The following is a 16,664-nucleotide window of genomic DNA, read 5'->3' on the forward strand; positions in this document are numbered from 1 at the left end:
TTTTAAGTAATGGTATTTCATACACGCAGCTTGAGTAGCATACCTGAGTAGTCAGCTCATGATATATCCAAAACATTGTTTGTGGAAATATTCTTCTGCAACATGACCTTGCATGCTATAAGGGTTATATATTTTTTTTAATGTACCATAATTCACTCAGTCTTACCTTGAAGCATCAGGCTGTTTCCAGGGTTCCAGGGATTGGCATAAATATTGCTGAAAATGGCCCTCACATATACATCTTTGGGAACATTTCCCTTGGGGTAAGTTTATACACTCTTTGCTTGATCAGCACACATTAGCCTTGGAATGGCAGACCGTTAGGGTTAGCATTGCCCCTGTGCGGGGACCTGCGGACATACATGACGTGTCCACAGTTTCAGCTCTGGGGACGCCGTGTAGGACAGAGTGACATAGTTGATACTGTATGTATATGTGAAAGTTGCTAAGACTTCAAATCTTCAGTTCTCATCACAAGAAAAAATGTGTAATTGTGTATGGTGATGGATATTAACTATACTCAGTGTGCTCATCATTTTGCTATATATACATTATCAAATCAATATGTTGCATGCCTAACACCAATACAATATTATATGTTAATTATATCTCCATAAAAATATTTCTAGAAGTGACCTTTCTGGGTTATATGCATTCGAAAGGATCTCATGTTCATTGACTTTTTACCCTCCTCCGTGGTTGCACCAGGTCAGCGTTCCTACCTGCAGAAGATGAGTTTCTCTCCACAGTTCACCAGCAAATCATTATTCTCTTCACTCTTTGCTTTTTGATAAGAGGCTTATTAATATATCATTGTTTTCCTTACTTATTCGGTTATTCCTGATGTGGAATATTTTTATATGCTTACTAAGCGGTGTGACACATTTGTAATGAACCTACTACCCTTACACTCCACCAATCCTTCTTTTCTCCCCAAAACTAGCAAAGGAGTCAGTTTGTGGTTTGGGTTTATAGAAAATTGGCTAGCAGTAAAATATGGAGCAATTAAGAAAAATTTAAATTAAGCTTTGCTCTGATGTTTGCGTTCGGGGCACTCACGCCGGGATCAGTGTATGGGTTCTCTTGAGCAGGATGGACGATGGCCAGTTCACCATTGTCACTTTTGTCTGGCTCTCCTTCCTTTGTCCAGGGTCTCAGTGCCAGAGTCGTGGGCCAAATTCACAGACGACAATCTTCTTCGCTCTCAGAGTGAACGAGCAGCCTCAGCCAAACTAAGAGACGACATTCAAAACCTCTTGGTCGTGACTGCAAATGAGATGTGGAATCAGTTCAACAAAGTAAACTTGGCCTTAACTAATCGCATTGCTGAGACTGCCGATGCTAAGAACAAGATTCAGGTTCACTTAGCAAAGGTAAGTCCAGCCCTGGTGGTGCCCTCGGCTGAGCTGATGGGCGTTGCAGGGGCATTGGGACCAGGGCGCTCACCACCCAGAGAGCGGCAAGGAGGCACACACCTCCTGGCCCTACAGACAAAAAGAAATTAAAAACAGTACAAAGTGCACCATTTATTTTAGCAAGGCAGTCAGGTGTCAGATGTAAATAGGAATCCACTGGCTTTGGGAACACAAAGAATGCACTATGTAATAAGCTCTTCCTAGTATTTTTAACAGAAACAAAAATATTATTAAAGCTTAATGAATCGCTGTATGTAACTAGGAAGTGAACTTATTATTAGAACATATGGTAGGAATGGTTTTTGTTGAATTATTTCAGGCACTTGTTTTTTCTTGAATACAAAACCAAACACTGGAAATTATTAGGTGGTTCAAAGTGTTTCTGATATCGAGCTTTTTAAGTGCTCTAAGTATACGAGTTTTACAAGGACAATAAAATGAAGGGCTCCATCAGAATTCATGTTTCAAGATAATCAAGGAGCTCTTCTTTGCTTGGCGTCAGCCTCGGAGCCCTTGTTGTGTCTGTGGGTTATGCTGCATCTGTTGTCAGTTCCTTCTTTAAGAACCTTACAAGTCTGTCATGTCACTTGGGAGTGATGTTAGCCCCTGGAGGGCCCCATGTTCTCAGGATCCAGTGAGGTGTCCTTCCTCCTTGGGGCGCTTTCTTCGGGCAACACACACTTATTGAGTCAGAGAGTGTGCTATCGACTGTGAAGGGCAGAACGGAGCATAAAATGTAGTTTTGTCCCCAGACTGTAGACATTTATGGAAAGGTATCCTTGGGACAGTAAGAAGCCTTTGGAGGCCTTTTAGAAGACTGATGCGATGGAGTCCCTTAGTTCCCCAAACTTTACTTACTCCTGTGTTAGTCTGCTGGGGCTGCCAAACAAGGCATCAGAGGCCCAGGGGCTCACACAGCGGGATTCGTTGTCTCACAGTCTGGAGGCTAGAAATCTGAGGTTGAGGTGTCAGTAAGGTGGTTTTCTCCGGCCTCCTTCTCCCCGTGTCCTCACACGGTCTTGGTCTTCCCTCTGCCTGTGGCTGTGTCCTAATCTCCTCTTCTCACCAGTCACATTGGATTAGAACTTTTACTTAGTCACATCTCCAAATACAGTCAAATCCTGAGGTACTAGGGGTTAGACTTTAACAAATGAATTTGGGGGAGGGTGGTGGAGAGGGTAGAATTCAGCTTATCAAAGCTACATTTAAGGCAGGCACTTGAGGGTATAAGTGCGTGAATGACATGTAGACCTTGCCATCTTATATCTCACAGTGAGACAAGACATGTACATAGGAAATGATGAGTTGCATCAGAAAGGTGCAGAATGAAGCCCTTGGAGCTACAGAGAGAATGTGTTTAGCAGAAGCAGCAGTTGTCTGCAGTGGTGAGAGGCAGGAGCTCCGGAGCAGGGCCTTGGTGCAGGAACAGGGCAGAGGTTGCTGGGGCGTGGGGGGGGAGGGCGGTGTCACAGATTAGGGGACAGATTTAAGAGTTCCTGGGGTACACAAGCGCTGAATCCATGTGATTATGTGAGAGCTCGGCAGGGGACGGGAGAAAGGGTGTAGCAGAAGATAGTCTGGGGACAGTACCTTGCACTGGAAGTGAGCAGGGAGAGTTAGAACGACAAGTAATTAGGACAGCAGTTGGCCAGAGAAACTATGGCAGGTGATGGTTTAAGGGGAGGGGGCCATCAGAAAGGCCCATGGCTTTGAGGGCACAGTCTCATGAGGGCAGCTCGGCCAGAGACAGTTCTGCGGCCACTGAGTAGGGTGAGCAGGAAGTGCAGGCAGGGAGTGAGCACGTGGCAGTGAGCCTGGGGAGACAGCACCTGCTGGCAGCACCCACTGGGCCTGGGCAAGTGTGGTGGTAGACAGACAGATTTAACGGAATTGGGTGATACTTGGGTGTGTCTCAGGAGGAAGGAATGGGCAGGGGAAGTGGGAGAGTGATGGGAGGGGCTGTGGAGAAATGGGAGTGCAGAGGTCTGCACTGGAGGAGGAGGGAGGGTGTTCAGAGCTTAGAGGGGGGCTCACTCCACAGAGGAGACCCAGGGAGAGGGCCAGGTTTATGTGGTGGTGGTGGGGGTGTCTCTTTAAGAATAAAGGTTATAAAGTCAGGACTACAAAACTGCCAGTGTCCCCCTACCCCCTTGCAACTGAGACTCCCTGAAGCTTGACCTCGATTTGCTTCAAGACAAATCCCCACCAGCAGGAAGACATCCCTGTGAGGTTAGTGAGCAGAGAGAGCAGAAGAGAAGAGGGAGGACCAAGTGAGGTGAGGAGGGAAGTTAGGGCCACTCAAACCTCACGGCCTCACTTTTCTCAGTTACAACAGGTGATGTGGCAAAAAAAAAAAAAATAGAAACTGGTTTTCTGGGGAAAAAATAGCTCTGATTTATAGCATTTGCCAATTTGACATAAATTACTACCCTGACTGATGTCCCCCAAATCCGGAGTCAGGAAGACATGTGCAGTCAGCTCTCCAGGGCAGGAAGAGAGATAGCTGCCCAGCACAGGCTCCCTGGGGCTGGGCCTGAAACTGGGACTGGAGGGGGCAAGTGTGCTCAGGGAACCCACCTCCCCATCCCAGGAGGCAGGTGGGCCACCCTCTATGGACAGGCAGGAGGAAGAGCAGGTGGGAGGCACGCACAGCTAGGCATCGGGCATTCGCTTCTCTCTCTACAGACACTGCAGGAGATTTTCCAGACCGAAATGACCATAGAATCCATCCGGAAGGCCATCAAGGACAAGTCTGCCTTCCTGAAGGTGGCCCAGACCAGGCTGGACGAGCATAGCTCTGATTTATAGCATTTGCATATTTGACGTAAATTACCACCCTGGCTGATGTCCCCCAAATCGGGGGTCAGGCAAACCTGTGCAGTCAGCTCTCCAGGGCAGGAAGAGAGAGAGCTGCCCAGCACAGGCTCCTTAGGGCTGGGCCTGAAACTGGGACAGGGACTGGGACTGGAGGGGGCAGGTGTGCTCAGGGAACCCACCTCCCCATCCCAGGAGGCAGGTGGGCCACCCTCTATGGACAGGCAGGAGGAAGAGCAGGTGGGAGGCACGCACAGCTAGGCATCGGGCATTCGCTTCTCTCTCTACAGACACTGCAGGAGATTTTCCAGACCGAAATGACCATAGAATCCATCCGGAAGGCCATCAAGGACAAGTCTGCCTTCCTGAAGGTGGCCCAGACCAGGCTGGACGAGCGGACGAGGAGACCGAACATCGAGCTCTGCAGAGATATGGCCCAGCTGCGGTGAGCGGGGAGGGGGGCACCCCTGCAGGGGGAAAGCCGGGCCCTTTGGGACAGTGCACCAGCCTGCCAGGCTCCGTGTTCTTCAGGAAAGCGCTCTCTGCGAACACACAAGGCACCTAATGAGAAAGCACAGTGATGCTCATTGCCGGGGCTTCTGTAAGCATTGATAATGGGAGCTGGTGTCCAATGCCCACAGAGTTCGATTCACGGAGTTCAGTTCACGGAGTTTGATAAAAGTTCTTAAGACGGATGTTGGTGGTTGGACGCATAGCATGTGAATGCACTTAATGCCACTGAACTGTGCACTTAGAAGTAATGGAGATGATACATTCTGTATGTATATTTTACCATAGTTTTTTTTTTTAAAAAGGAACAGATATCAACATTACACACAAAAAAAAGTGATAAACAGTTGGCCTCATTCAGAGAGGCCAAGGTGGATTTGGGGTTCCTCAGCTTCTGGAGTTGTCTGGAGTATCCAGAACACCTCGCTATGCATGGCAGAGTGTGTTGGTTTGCTGTGTATTTATTCTAAGTGCCTGAGACTTGTCAGAAAAGGGACCTGCATCACAATTCCACTGACCCCTTCTCTCTGCTCTTGCCCATTTGCTCTCTTTGGCCTCTTCTGGGGGTTAATACATCTGCTCTTGACATTAAGAGCATCCTCATGATCCCCTAAGACCCCTAAAGAGTTTTAGGGTCATTTCAGCTCGTTCTGTTCTCAGTAGAAATTGAGACCAGCTGGTCTTCATCAATACATCTCCCGCGCACACACGGCCAGAGGAATCTGACACCACCGTTTATCTACTAAACACTGCATGTATTTATTACCATTTTAACTTTGAAGACTCCTTTTAGGATGGGCTTGTAAGTGATTGGCCAGGGTCCAGTATTCCCCCTTAATTCTGGCTTTATTTCTAATTTCCAAATGCCTGCTTCTGCCTTTTCTCTCTGGATTTCATTGTTGCTATTCTTTGGTCACAAATGCTTCTTTGCAGAGGCGGAGCCACTGCAGGAGCAGAGGGGGAGCCCTGAAGTCCAGAGCTGTTTCTGGGGAGAGACGCCAGCAGTCTTTGTCTCTGGCCCAGGACAGAATTCCCATGTCATCACTCAGGCTTTATCCAAGGGGTAAAACGACCCTAAGCTTCACCAAAGAGACTGTGGGTTGTCTGGAGGGAAAGGAAAGAGTGATCTTCGTGGGGCCAACGATGATGAAAGTAACAATACAGATGGTGATGGAGGCAGTAATAGCAGCTGCGCCACCAGTGATCTCACTCTGCACTGGCCCCTGTCCTGAGCACTCACCTCCCCTCATTCATTATCTTCAGGTTACAAATCAGGGAACTGCGGCAGAAGTGGGGTGAGTGACTTGGTCCATGTGGCACCTGGTGGTACAAGGAGAGCCACAGTGTGAATCCAAACAAGCTGTTTGCGTCTGCTCCCCCAGCTTCCACACTGGGCTGTTTTCACCTTCCCCTGCCATGTAGCTGACCTCCTCTGACCTTAATGCCCGTGTGGGTGAGTCAGCAACGCAAGTACCGCATCCTCATCTCTCTCACGAGGATGAGAGGAGGATGAGGCCGAGAGCCAAGGAGGAGGTTGTCACTCAGCACACACAGCCTGGGGGTCTGTGTCAGATGCTAAGCAGCACGTGTGAGAAGGTATGCAGACAGATTACTGCATTTCTCCCAGGGGAGCTGTCGTCTGAGGCCATAGCCACAGAGGAGTTCAGCCAACTACATGCTTCTCAAAGGGAGTTCCCTGGAGCCCCCCTGGTACAGAGCCCATTATTGAGGGCAGGCTGCGCTCCCTCCAGAAGCCAGGTGTGCCTGATGGCCAGTGTGCAGTGACTGCGCTCCGGGAGAGCACACTCATCTGGCCAGTCAGGGCTGGGGCACAGATTGTGGCTACATGCAGATATGATTAAGAGAAGCCGAACTGAGGTTTCATGCTCTGAGAAGCTTTCCCACGTCCTCACCAGTGGCGGTGAGATTCAGCCTGCAAGCACAGGAGCACAAGCCGGGCGCTCTCCTAAAGGGTTTGGAGTGGTGGGCTGGCCTGACAAACAACAGGGGCATTCACAGCGGCTCCCTGGCGCTGAATGGCTTTCACTCTTTTCCTCCTTCACAGCCACACAGAGCTGCTTTTCCTGACTTCCTGTCGACTTTGTAGTATGTCTACTTCCCTTGCTCCTTCACTGGCTTCAGGACAAAACCTGCTTTTGTTTCCATAAAGATTTCTTGTTAAAATAGCATTGCCAAAAATATGGTCCCAGAGTAACAACGGCGGAATTTAGGATTATTATTGGGGGAGGGGAGTATTTTTCCTCTTCCACTGATCATTCTGAAAGCAGCCCTTTGGCCCGCCAGTAGAAGAAAAAATAAGCCCACAAACTCAAAGGAGTGAGGACTGAGAAAAATTGCTGTTTTCATTTCAAGACCTTTATTTTCATTTAAAATGTTCTAAATGGGTTCTTTCAAAAGTAATTGTAAACATTCTTGGCATCGTTGGCGGCAGGCCAGACCAGGCTCCACTTCACTTAAATAATCTTGATACATTTTTTAACTACGGTTGCTTTATTTGTATTTGAATGCAAATGTTTTTCAATTCTGTAATTTCCCCAAAAGTTATGAGAGGTTTCGGCAGGACAGCTCCTTGTGATCTGCAAGAACAGGAACCAGAGTGAAGTGTGCGTGAGGGAGGGAGGGTGTCCCTGATGGCACAGGTGGAGGGAGGGTGGCCTCCTGCTGTCTGGGTTCACACAGCAATGGGGCACAGGGTGTTAACTGCCTACTTTCTATGTGCCTTAAATTCCTTAAAAAAAAAACAACACAAAAAAAACCCTGATATTTTAATGTGTATATTTTCAAAAGTTCCCTCAGATAGATCTTCCACTAGACTATTGTTTGGCTGCGAGGAGTAAATATTCATATATCTTCCTGTTCCTTGGGGTTCACGGTTCCTTTTGAAGGCAGAGGCAGGGCGCAGGGCCGGTGGAGATGAGAAGCAGGCCCAGTGTGACCATACACAGCCCTGGGCACGGAGCCCATCGCCGCCTGTGTAGCAGCCTCCCGGGAGGCCTGCTTGTCTCCTGGTGATGTTTTATACTCTGGGGTCCTCACAAAAGACTTAGTTTCAATCCAACTTGATCTAAACAACAACAAAACATGCTTTTTATCTGTTCTTCGGTTTTGTGTTTAGCAATCCCAGACTGGGAGAAGCTTAACACTGTGGTTTCCATTCTGTCCCTCCCCAATGAGAGTAAGAAAACAGGCACAGGGTCTAAGATGAAAGAAGATGCGTGGCGTGGATATTTCTCATGGCTTGTTGCTGCTTCTATGAGCCTGAGGCCAGGGGGTGGGGGGTGGGGGCTTTGCAGTGTCCTTCCTCTTCTCAGGCTGCCTGCAGGTGGATGGGAAGCTGAACCTCCAGGCCCCTCCAAGCCCCTCCAAGCCCCCTCCAGGCCCCTCCAGGCCCCCTCCAGGCCCCCTCTAGGCCCCTCCAGGCCCCTCCAGCACAGTCTCCATTACTTGGGGTCTGGTTCTTGTTCTTGAAAGACCTTGTAGACTTGGACCTCTGGGTAGTGCCCCACCTCTCACCGTTACCTTCCTAACTTAGTACATTGAAGTTGGTCCTCATCCAACAAGCATGTTTTGCATACCTGTCAACTGCGAGAGGGGCTGCTGGATTCAGCCTCAAGCAAGATGGGCTCAGGGCGCTGGTGCTCCTGGAACACCCACACTGTGGACGTGAGAAGAAGTCTGTTCCTCTGGGTTTTGAGGACGGCACACATTAGCAGATGGGGCAGGTGGGTGGTGGGTAAAGTGCTGGGCTGAGGGGATGGGAAGGGTGAAGGCGCTGAGGTCAGGGACAGCAGGCATGTTCCAGGGCATGCCAACAGAGCACAGGGGAGGACTCTGTGGCACATGTGAGGTTCTCTGGGAGACGGAATAACAGGACTATGAGTGAGGGATGGGCTATGAGGAAGAGAGGGCGGGTCACGATCATCAGAGGGTTTTGTTTCAGCATCCTCAGGATGACATGGCCATTGCCTGGGATGGGACACACAGGTGGCCTGGGTGCTGGGGGCCCACCTGCTCCATGCCCGGCGTAGACCTGGGCCAGCCACACCCTAGCATGGCCAGCAGGAAGGCTGAGCCCAGCACAAGGGCGTGGTGGGACCCTCCGGGAGTTTGTGAAAGGGTCATGGTGTGATGGTTGCACTGTCCAAGTGAGAGGTATGCTCCCAGTTGTGTAGGTCAGCTGAGTCATGTGAGAAACCTCTCTGAAGGTCAAAGAGAGGTCAAGTCCCTCAAAATTGTTTCCTTTTTGAAAAATATTTATTGTTTTCTTTCTGCGTTTAAGAATAGTATTAGTTCATGATAGAAATATCAGAAAATAAAATAAGAAATAAAAATCATCCTTAATTCTTTGTGCCATCAAGGAATAAGCAATGTTAGCTATTTGTCATATTTGCCACCAAACACAAGAACAAAACTGGAATCTTTCTGCATGTAGATTTAATATCCTGACCCTCAACCAGCACTGTGCTTCCTTCCCCATGGCAAGCACAAGATTGCTGTTGTTGTTGTAAACATTGCTTGCATACTATTTTGTCATCTGGCTATAGCATATGGTATTATTTGACATTAATATGTTTTCATCTTATTTTGTCATATTCTACTACTCAATACAACATAACACTGTGAAAAAATTATTTCGTTATACTTTTATGTCACACTTTTCACCTTGTTTACTTTTTTCCCAAAAGTTGTGTGTGTGGTTATTCTGATTTTAAAATAAATTCAAATAGTACAGATCTATTCAGAATACAAAATGAGGCTCCCTCTCTTGGCCTCTCCACCCTCTCACCCCCAACTTCAACAACAACTGTGATTTGTGAAACTCCTTAAATAAGATTACACTTCTCCCTGTAGGAAAGGCATGCATGATGGATTTTGAGTAGAAAAAAATTGTTACTTTGGTGCCATTTTAATAATCATAACAGGCTGTGAGAGCCCACGTGGGGCCTGACATTATACTGGCCCTGTGGCAGGTTGCCAGATTTTGCAAATTAAAACAGGACAGCCAGTTAAATTTGAATTTCAGATAAATAATGATTAATTTTTCAGTATATATACCCCAAACAGTTCATGCAATCAATTATAAATACTGATGCGAAGTAAAAATACTTACACTAAGTATTATTCAGCCTTAAAAAGGAAGGGAATTCAGGCACCTGCTACCCCACATGGACTGACCTCGAGGACAATATGCCAAGTGAAGCAAGCCAGTCACAGAAGACAAACACTGTGACTCCACCCATATGAGGTCCCTACAAGTCATAGAGACAGAGGGTAGGAAGGTGGAGGCCAGTGGTGGGAGGAGGAGAATGGGGAGTTTGTGTCAAATGGAGGCAGACCTCCAAGCCCCCTCCAGGCCCCTCCAGGCCCCCTCCAGGCCCCCTCTAGGCCCCTCCAGGCCCCTCCAGCACAGTCTCCATTACTTGGGGTCTGGTTCTTGTTCTTGAAAGACCTTGTAGACTTGGACCTCTGGGTAGTGCCCCACCTCTCACCGTTACCTTCCTAACTTAGTACATTGAAGTTGGTCCTCATCCAACAAGCATGTTTTGCATGCCTGTCAACTGCGAGAGGGGCTGCTGGATTCAGCCTCAAGCAAGATGGGCTCAGGGCGCTGGTGCTCCTGGAACACCCACACTGTGGACGTGAGAAGAAGTCTGTTCCTCTGGGTTTTGAGGACGGCACACATTAGCAGATGGGGCAGGTGGGTGGTGGGTAAAGTGCTGGGCTGAGGGGATGGGAAGGGTGAAGGCGCTGAGGTCAGGGACAGCAGGCATGTTCCAGGGCATGCCAACAGAGCACAGGGGAGGACTCTGTGGCACATGTGAGGTTCTCTGGGAGACGGAATAACAGGACTATGAGTGAGGGATGGGCTATGAGGAAGAGAGGGCGGGTCACAATCATCAGAGGGTTTTGTTTCAGCATCCTCAGGATGACATGGCCATTGCCTGGGATGGGACACACAGGTGGCCTGGGTGCTGGGGACCCACCTGCTCCATGCCCGGCGTAGACCTGGGCCAGCCACACCCTAGCATGGCCAGCAGGAAGGCTGAGCCCAGCACAAGGGCGTGGTGGGACCCTCCGGGAGTTTGTGAAAGGGTCATGGTGTGATGGTTGCACTGTCCAAGTGAGAGGTATGCTCCCAGTTGTGTAGGTCAGCTGAGTCATGTGAGAAACCTCTCTGAAGGTCAAAGAGAGGTCAAGTCCCTCAAAATTGTTTCCTTTTTGAAAAATATTTATTGTTTTCTTTCTGCGTTTAAGAATAGTATTAGTTCATGATAGAAATATCAGAAAATAAAATAAGAAATAAAAATCATCCTTAATTCTTTGTGCCATCAAGGAATAAGCAATGTTAGCTATTTGTCATATTTGCCACCAAACACAAGAACAAAACTGGAATCTTTCTGCATGTAGATTTAATATCCTGACCCTCAACCAGCACTGTGCTTCCTTCCCCATGGCAAGCACAAGATTGCTGTTGTTGTTGTAAACATTGCTTGCATACTATTTTGTCATCTGGCTATAGCATATGGTATTATTTGACATTAATATGTTTTCATCTTATTTTGTCATATTCTACTACTCAATACAACATAACACTGTGAAAAAATTATTTCGTTATACTTTTATGTCACACTTTTCACCTTGTTTACTTTTTTCCCAAAAGTTGTGTGTGTGGTTATTCTGATTTTAAAATAAATTCAAATAGTACAGATCTATTCAGAATACAAAATGAGGCTCCCTCTCTTGGCCTCTCCACCCTCTCACCCCCAACTTCAACAACAACTGTGATTTGTGCAACTCCTTAAATAAGATTACACTTCTCCCTGTAGGAAAGGCATGCATGATGGATTTTGAGTAGAAAAAAATTGTTACTTTGGTGCCATTTTAATAATCATAACAGGCTGTGAGAGCCCACGTGGGGCCTGACATTATACTGGCCCTGTGGCAGGTTGCCAGATTTTGCAAATTAAAACAGGACAGCCAGTTAAATTTGAATTTCAGATAAATAATGATTAATTTTTCAGTATATATACCCCAAACAGTTCATGCAATCAATTATAAATACTGATGCGAAGTAAAAATACTTACACTAAGTATTATTCAGCCTTAAAAAGGAAGGGAATTCAGGCACCTGCTACCCCACATGGACTGACCTCGAGGACAATATGCCAAGTGAAGCAAGCCAGTCACAGAAGACAAACACTGTGACTCCACCCATATGAGGTCCCTACAAGTCATAGAGACAGAGGGTAGGAAGGTGGAGGCCAGTGGTGGGAGGAGGAGAATGGGGAGTTTGTGTCCAGGCTGTGAGAGCCCACGTGGGGCCTGACATTATACTGGCCCTGTGGCAGGTTGCCAGATTTTGCAAATTAAAACAGGACAGCCAGTTAAATTTGAATTTCAGATAAATAATGATTAATTTTTCAGTATATATACCCCAAACAGTTCATGCAATCAATTATAAATACTGATGCGAAGTAAAAATACTTACACTAAGTATTATTCAGCCTTAAAAAGGAAGGGAATTCAGGCACCTGCTACCCCACATGGACTGACCTCGAGGACAATATGCCAAGTGAAGCAAGCCAGTCACAGAAGACAAACACTGTGACTCCACCCATATGAGGTCCCTACAAGTCATAGAGACAGAGGGTAGGAAGGTGGAGGCCAGTGGTGGGAGGAGGAGAATGGGGAGTTTGTGTCGAATGGAGGCAGAGTTTCCATTTTGCAAGATGGGGAGGGCTCTGTGAGTAGATGGTGGTGATGGCTGCATAGTTAAAAATACTCAAGTTGGTAAAATGTTTGTTATGTGTATTTTACCACAATTAAAAAATACTTATAATTAAAAATTACACGTGCATCTGAAATTCAGATTTAACGGGGCATCCTGTTTATTATGGGCCAACCCTACATTTTGGGGATTCCAGGTAGAAATGAGGTGGTCTCACCAAAAGGGGTCCAGTGTTTCGAGGCCAATATCCCGGTCTCTGCTTCTGTCCTTTTCTCATAGGGAGCTCAGAGACCTAGCTCTTCATATGGCCACCGAGGCTCCTCACTTCCTCTTACCTTCCTGCTGTGTGCAGCTATAAACACACGTGGCCGAGGGCCCCTAAAAGGCAGTTCACCAGTCCTCTGGGCCTAATTTCCTCATCTGTAGAACAAGGAAGCTAGGCTCCATGACCTTTCACATTGATTTTCCAGTTGCCAAGTTCTGGGAAGCTATTAAATTGCCTTGGTATAATGATTTTAATATGGTCTGAATATTTTTTCTATGATCACAAAATCTTTTTTTGTCTTTAGGGATGTCCACATCCCTTTTGTTCATTGTCACTGCCCTCTTTATATTACTATATTTTAATTAATCTCATGTACCACCAGTCCACTGATAAATGAACCCCAAAATGAAGAAAACCTTAACTTTGAATATCTGTTTAAAATTTGGTGAATTTGAAGTTGTGTTTTCAACTGACCAGAGTCAAGCAGGGAAGCAGCATGGTAATTAATAGCAGTGGGAGGGGCCCTAATCAGTTTGGCTCAGTGGATAGAGCATCGGCCTGCGGACTGAAGGGTCCCGGGTTCGATTCCGGTCAAGGGTATGTACCTTGGTTGTGGGCACATCCCCAGTAGGGGGTGTGCAGGAGGCAGCTGATCAATGTTTCTCTCTCATTGATGTTTCTAACTCTGTCCCTCTCCCTTCCGCTCTGTAAAAAATCAATAAAATATATTTTAAAAAAATAGCAGTGGGTGGGGATTTCATGCAAAACCTGAGGTCCTTGTACCTCAGTTTCCTCATCTGTAAAATGGTGATAATCACAGTATCTACTTCAGAGTGTTGTTATTAGGATTAAATTGTCTAATCATGTAAAGTACTTAGGATAGAATATGTATTTACTACATAGTAGCATTTAATATGTACTATATTATACATATAATACTAATAAAGTAGTTGGTAAATGAGTTGCCATTATTATTATTATTAATTATTATTATTATTACTAGAGGCCCGGTGCATGATATTTATGCACTGGAGTGTGAGGGGGGTCCTCAGCCCAGTCTGCTCTTTCTCGCAGTCCAGAACCCCTTGCTCCTTACCACCTACCTTCTTGCTGCTCCTTAGCACTGCCACAGAGGCTGGAGAGGCTCCTGCCACAGCCGCTGCACTTGCCAGCCGTGAGCCCAGCTTCTGGATGAGCGACGCTCCCCCTGTGGGAGCACACTGACCACCAGGGGGCAGCTCCTGTGTTAAGCATCTGCCCCCTGGTGGTCAGTGTGCATCATAGCAACCGGTCATTCTGCTGTTCGGTCAATTTGCATATTAGCCTTTTATTACATAGGATTATCTTTTTATAATCTGTTTCCTATTTTCCTCTTGAGTGACTACATGGTTATCTTCCTTGGATATTATTGGCCAAATCAGTGGGTAGAGGAGCTCTTAATTGCTCTTCAGGAAGAGAAATATTTTCTAACTAAACACAGTGGAAGAAATCAGAAAGGAAAAAAGAGATTTGGCTTAGTAAAAACTGAGCTCTTGCCTGGCCAGTATGTCTCAATGGTTGAGCATTGACCTATGAACCAGGAGGTCACGGTTCAATTCCCAGTCAAGGCACATGCCCAGGTTGCGGGCTCGATCCCCGGTGTGGGGCATGCAGGAGGCAGCCAATCAATGATTCTCTCTCATCATTGATGTTTCTATCTATCTATCTATCTATCTATCTCCCTTTCTCTCTGAAATCAATAAAATATATATTTAAAAAAACAACAAAAAACTGAACTCTTACATATAACAAAAACATCACAAAATTAAAAGGCAAAAAACAAATTGTGGAAACATTTGCCACAAGCATAGCAGACAAAAAAAAAATCAATGTGCTTGATACTGAAAAAGCTCTTTGCAAATGAATAAGATAAATAGAAATATCTCAGTAGAAAAAGGAGTACAAGACAGAGAGAGAATTCACCGAAGAAATGCAAAATGACCAACAGACATTTAGGAAAGGTTCACTAGTAAAGAAATAAAAATTAAAACAATATCAATTCATAGAACTTGAGGAAATGCTAGATTTTTCTGTGAAGTTTTCTTTTTGTTTTAATGAGAAATGTGTCATGTTTTTTCATCATCACAACCTAATTGGAACTGCAATTTGTTTCACAGTTTATGTAGCTGATTTAATACATTATTTTCATGCTCTATTAAGTTTTCAACATTTACAAGTATATTTACTCTGGGACCTTGAAGCATTATCTTGGGGCATTGTTGACGGGAGAGGAGCATTACAATTGGAGGCATGTTCATTAACCCATCCCTCTCTCTACCCAACCAGGGTGTGGCGAGGGTGGGCGGAATTCTAGTCACTGAATTTAGTTGGTTATCCCCCTCTTCCTAACTACAAAAATAATTTCAATGATAAAATAAATGTAAGAAAATTCAGCTAAGCTTTTATTTTTTTTCATTTTTAGTAATTATTTAAAAAATTAAATGTTTAACAGTTTAGTGTGTGTGTGTGTGTGTGTGTGTGTGTGTGTGTGTGTGTGTGTAAAATTTGCTATTGTCCCCAACATAGGCCTAGTTTGCCTTTGGGGTTCTGGGTGTAATGAATGGGTGTGGTCCTGGCCAGATACTAGAGCCCCATGCCAGTCTTGCTTCCTATTTGCAGTCTTGCAATATGAAGTAGTTGTGATGACTGTGTGACCCATGTGCCTCTGGGGACTCCAGCACAGCAGCCACACCTCCAATAGGAATTCACTGACCACACACTTCCTTAATTCAGCTAATAACCACTGTTGGGAATGTGACCTCTGCTAATCTAATTGGGTGCTTCTTCCTCCCGCAGCCTTGTCAACGAGGTGTATGAGGTGGATGACACCATCCAGACCCTACAGAAGCGCCTGAGGGAGGCCGAGGACACCCTGCAGTCTCTGGTCCACACTAAAGCCACCCTGGAGCACGACCTGGCTGTCAAAGCCAATTCTCTGTACATTGACCAGGAGAAGTGCATGGGGATGCGCAAGAGCTTCCCCAACACCCTCCGGCTGGTGGGCTTCTGCTAGGGACGCTGCCGGGAGCCGCTTCTTTACTCCTGGGAAAGTAGCAGCAGAGTCTGTGGAGCCCTAAGCAGATCCGTTCACTTATTAAAGGATTGCATTGATGGAATGTACAGTCTCCTGTCTTGGAAAGCCTTTGGTTTGCATCCAAACCTTAATTTCCTCTTACTGGGCTTCTGGGCTAAGGGAAGGGTATAGGGAAATACAATCCATCTAATAGAGAAGGTAAAATCTTATTTGTATTGCTCTTTTTATTCGTTGTATAACATGAGTGGGCTGGAAGGGGAAAATGGTTTTTATCTGGGAGGGAGGAGTGGGAACCACAAATGGTGGGTTCTGAGCGATGCCGCAAAGGCAACATGGAGAGAAGGCAAGGCCTCTGGTGTGTGGTAGTTGGGGCAGTTTGAGCAAAATCAGAGGTGGGAAACCATAGAGTGCATTTGGAGCGATCGCAGTAGAGCTATTTGGTTCGTAAGGCAGGGTGTATAGGAAGGAATGCAACAGGCAAGATGCCTGGGACAGTGGGGGCCTTCAGCCCCAGGTGGAGGTGTGGGGGGAACTGATGGGTGGGCATCTTCGAGCAGGGAGAGGGCTTATGGAAGCCATGACTGAGCAGTGGAAGTTGCATCTGGGCAGGTGGCAGCAGAAACAAAGCAGAAATGCAAGCATATTGAACAGGACCTGGGTACTTTCCATGTGGAGGGAGTGCTGAGGGGCCAGCGTGACCCAAGGCCTTGACCCTGGGTGGGCTTGAATTCCAGGAAGTTCTACATTCTCTCTTTCTCTCAGGGTGTTTAAAAAATGCACACAAAACTCCTGAAAAGCACTCGCTATCCCAATACCCAAAATAATCACTGATGTGTC

General features: G+C 46.5%; 1 protein-coding gene across 1 annotated transcript in view; it reads left to right on the forward strand.

Annotated features, from left to right (window-relative positions):
* TEKT3 (tektin 3) overlaps positions 1-15,909 on the forward strand; it is a 30,709-nt gene extending 14,800 nt beyond the window's left edge. The window contains exons 5-7 of the mRNA XM_005857332.2: positions 1,151-1,373; positions 4,520-4,674; positions 15,590-15,909. Of these exons, the coding sequence (XP_005857394.1) occupies positions 1,151-1,373; positions 4,520-4,674; positions 15,590-15,806 (595 nt within the window). The 3' untranslated portion in view covers positions 15,807-15,909. The remainder of the gene's footprint in view (positions 1-1,150; positions 1,374-4,519; positions 4,675-15,589) is intronic.
* The last annotated feature ends 755 nt before the right edge of the window (positions 15,910-16,664 follow it).

The sequence above is a fragment of the Myotis brandtii genome, unplaced genomic scaffold, assembly GCF_000412655.1.
Source record: "Myotis brandtii unplaced genomic scaffold, ASM41265v1 scaffold1103, whole genome shotgun sequence".
Taxonomy (NCBI): domain Eukaryota; kingdom Metazoa; phylum Chordata; class Mammalia; order Chiroptera; family Vespertilionidae; genus Myotis; species Myotis brandtii.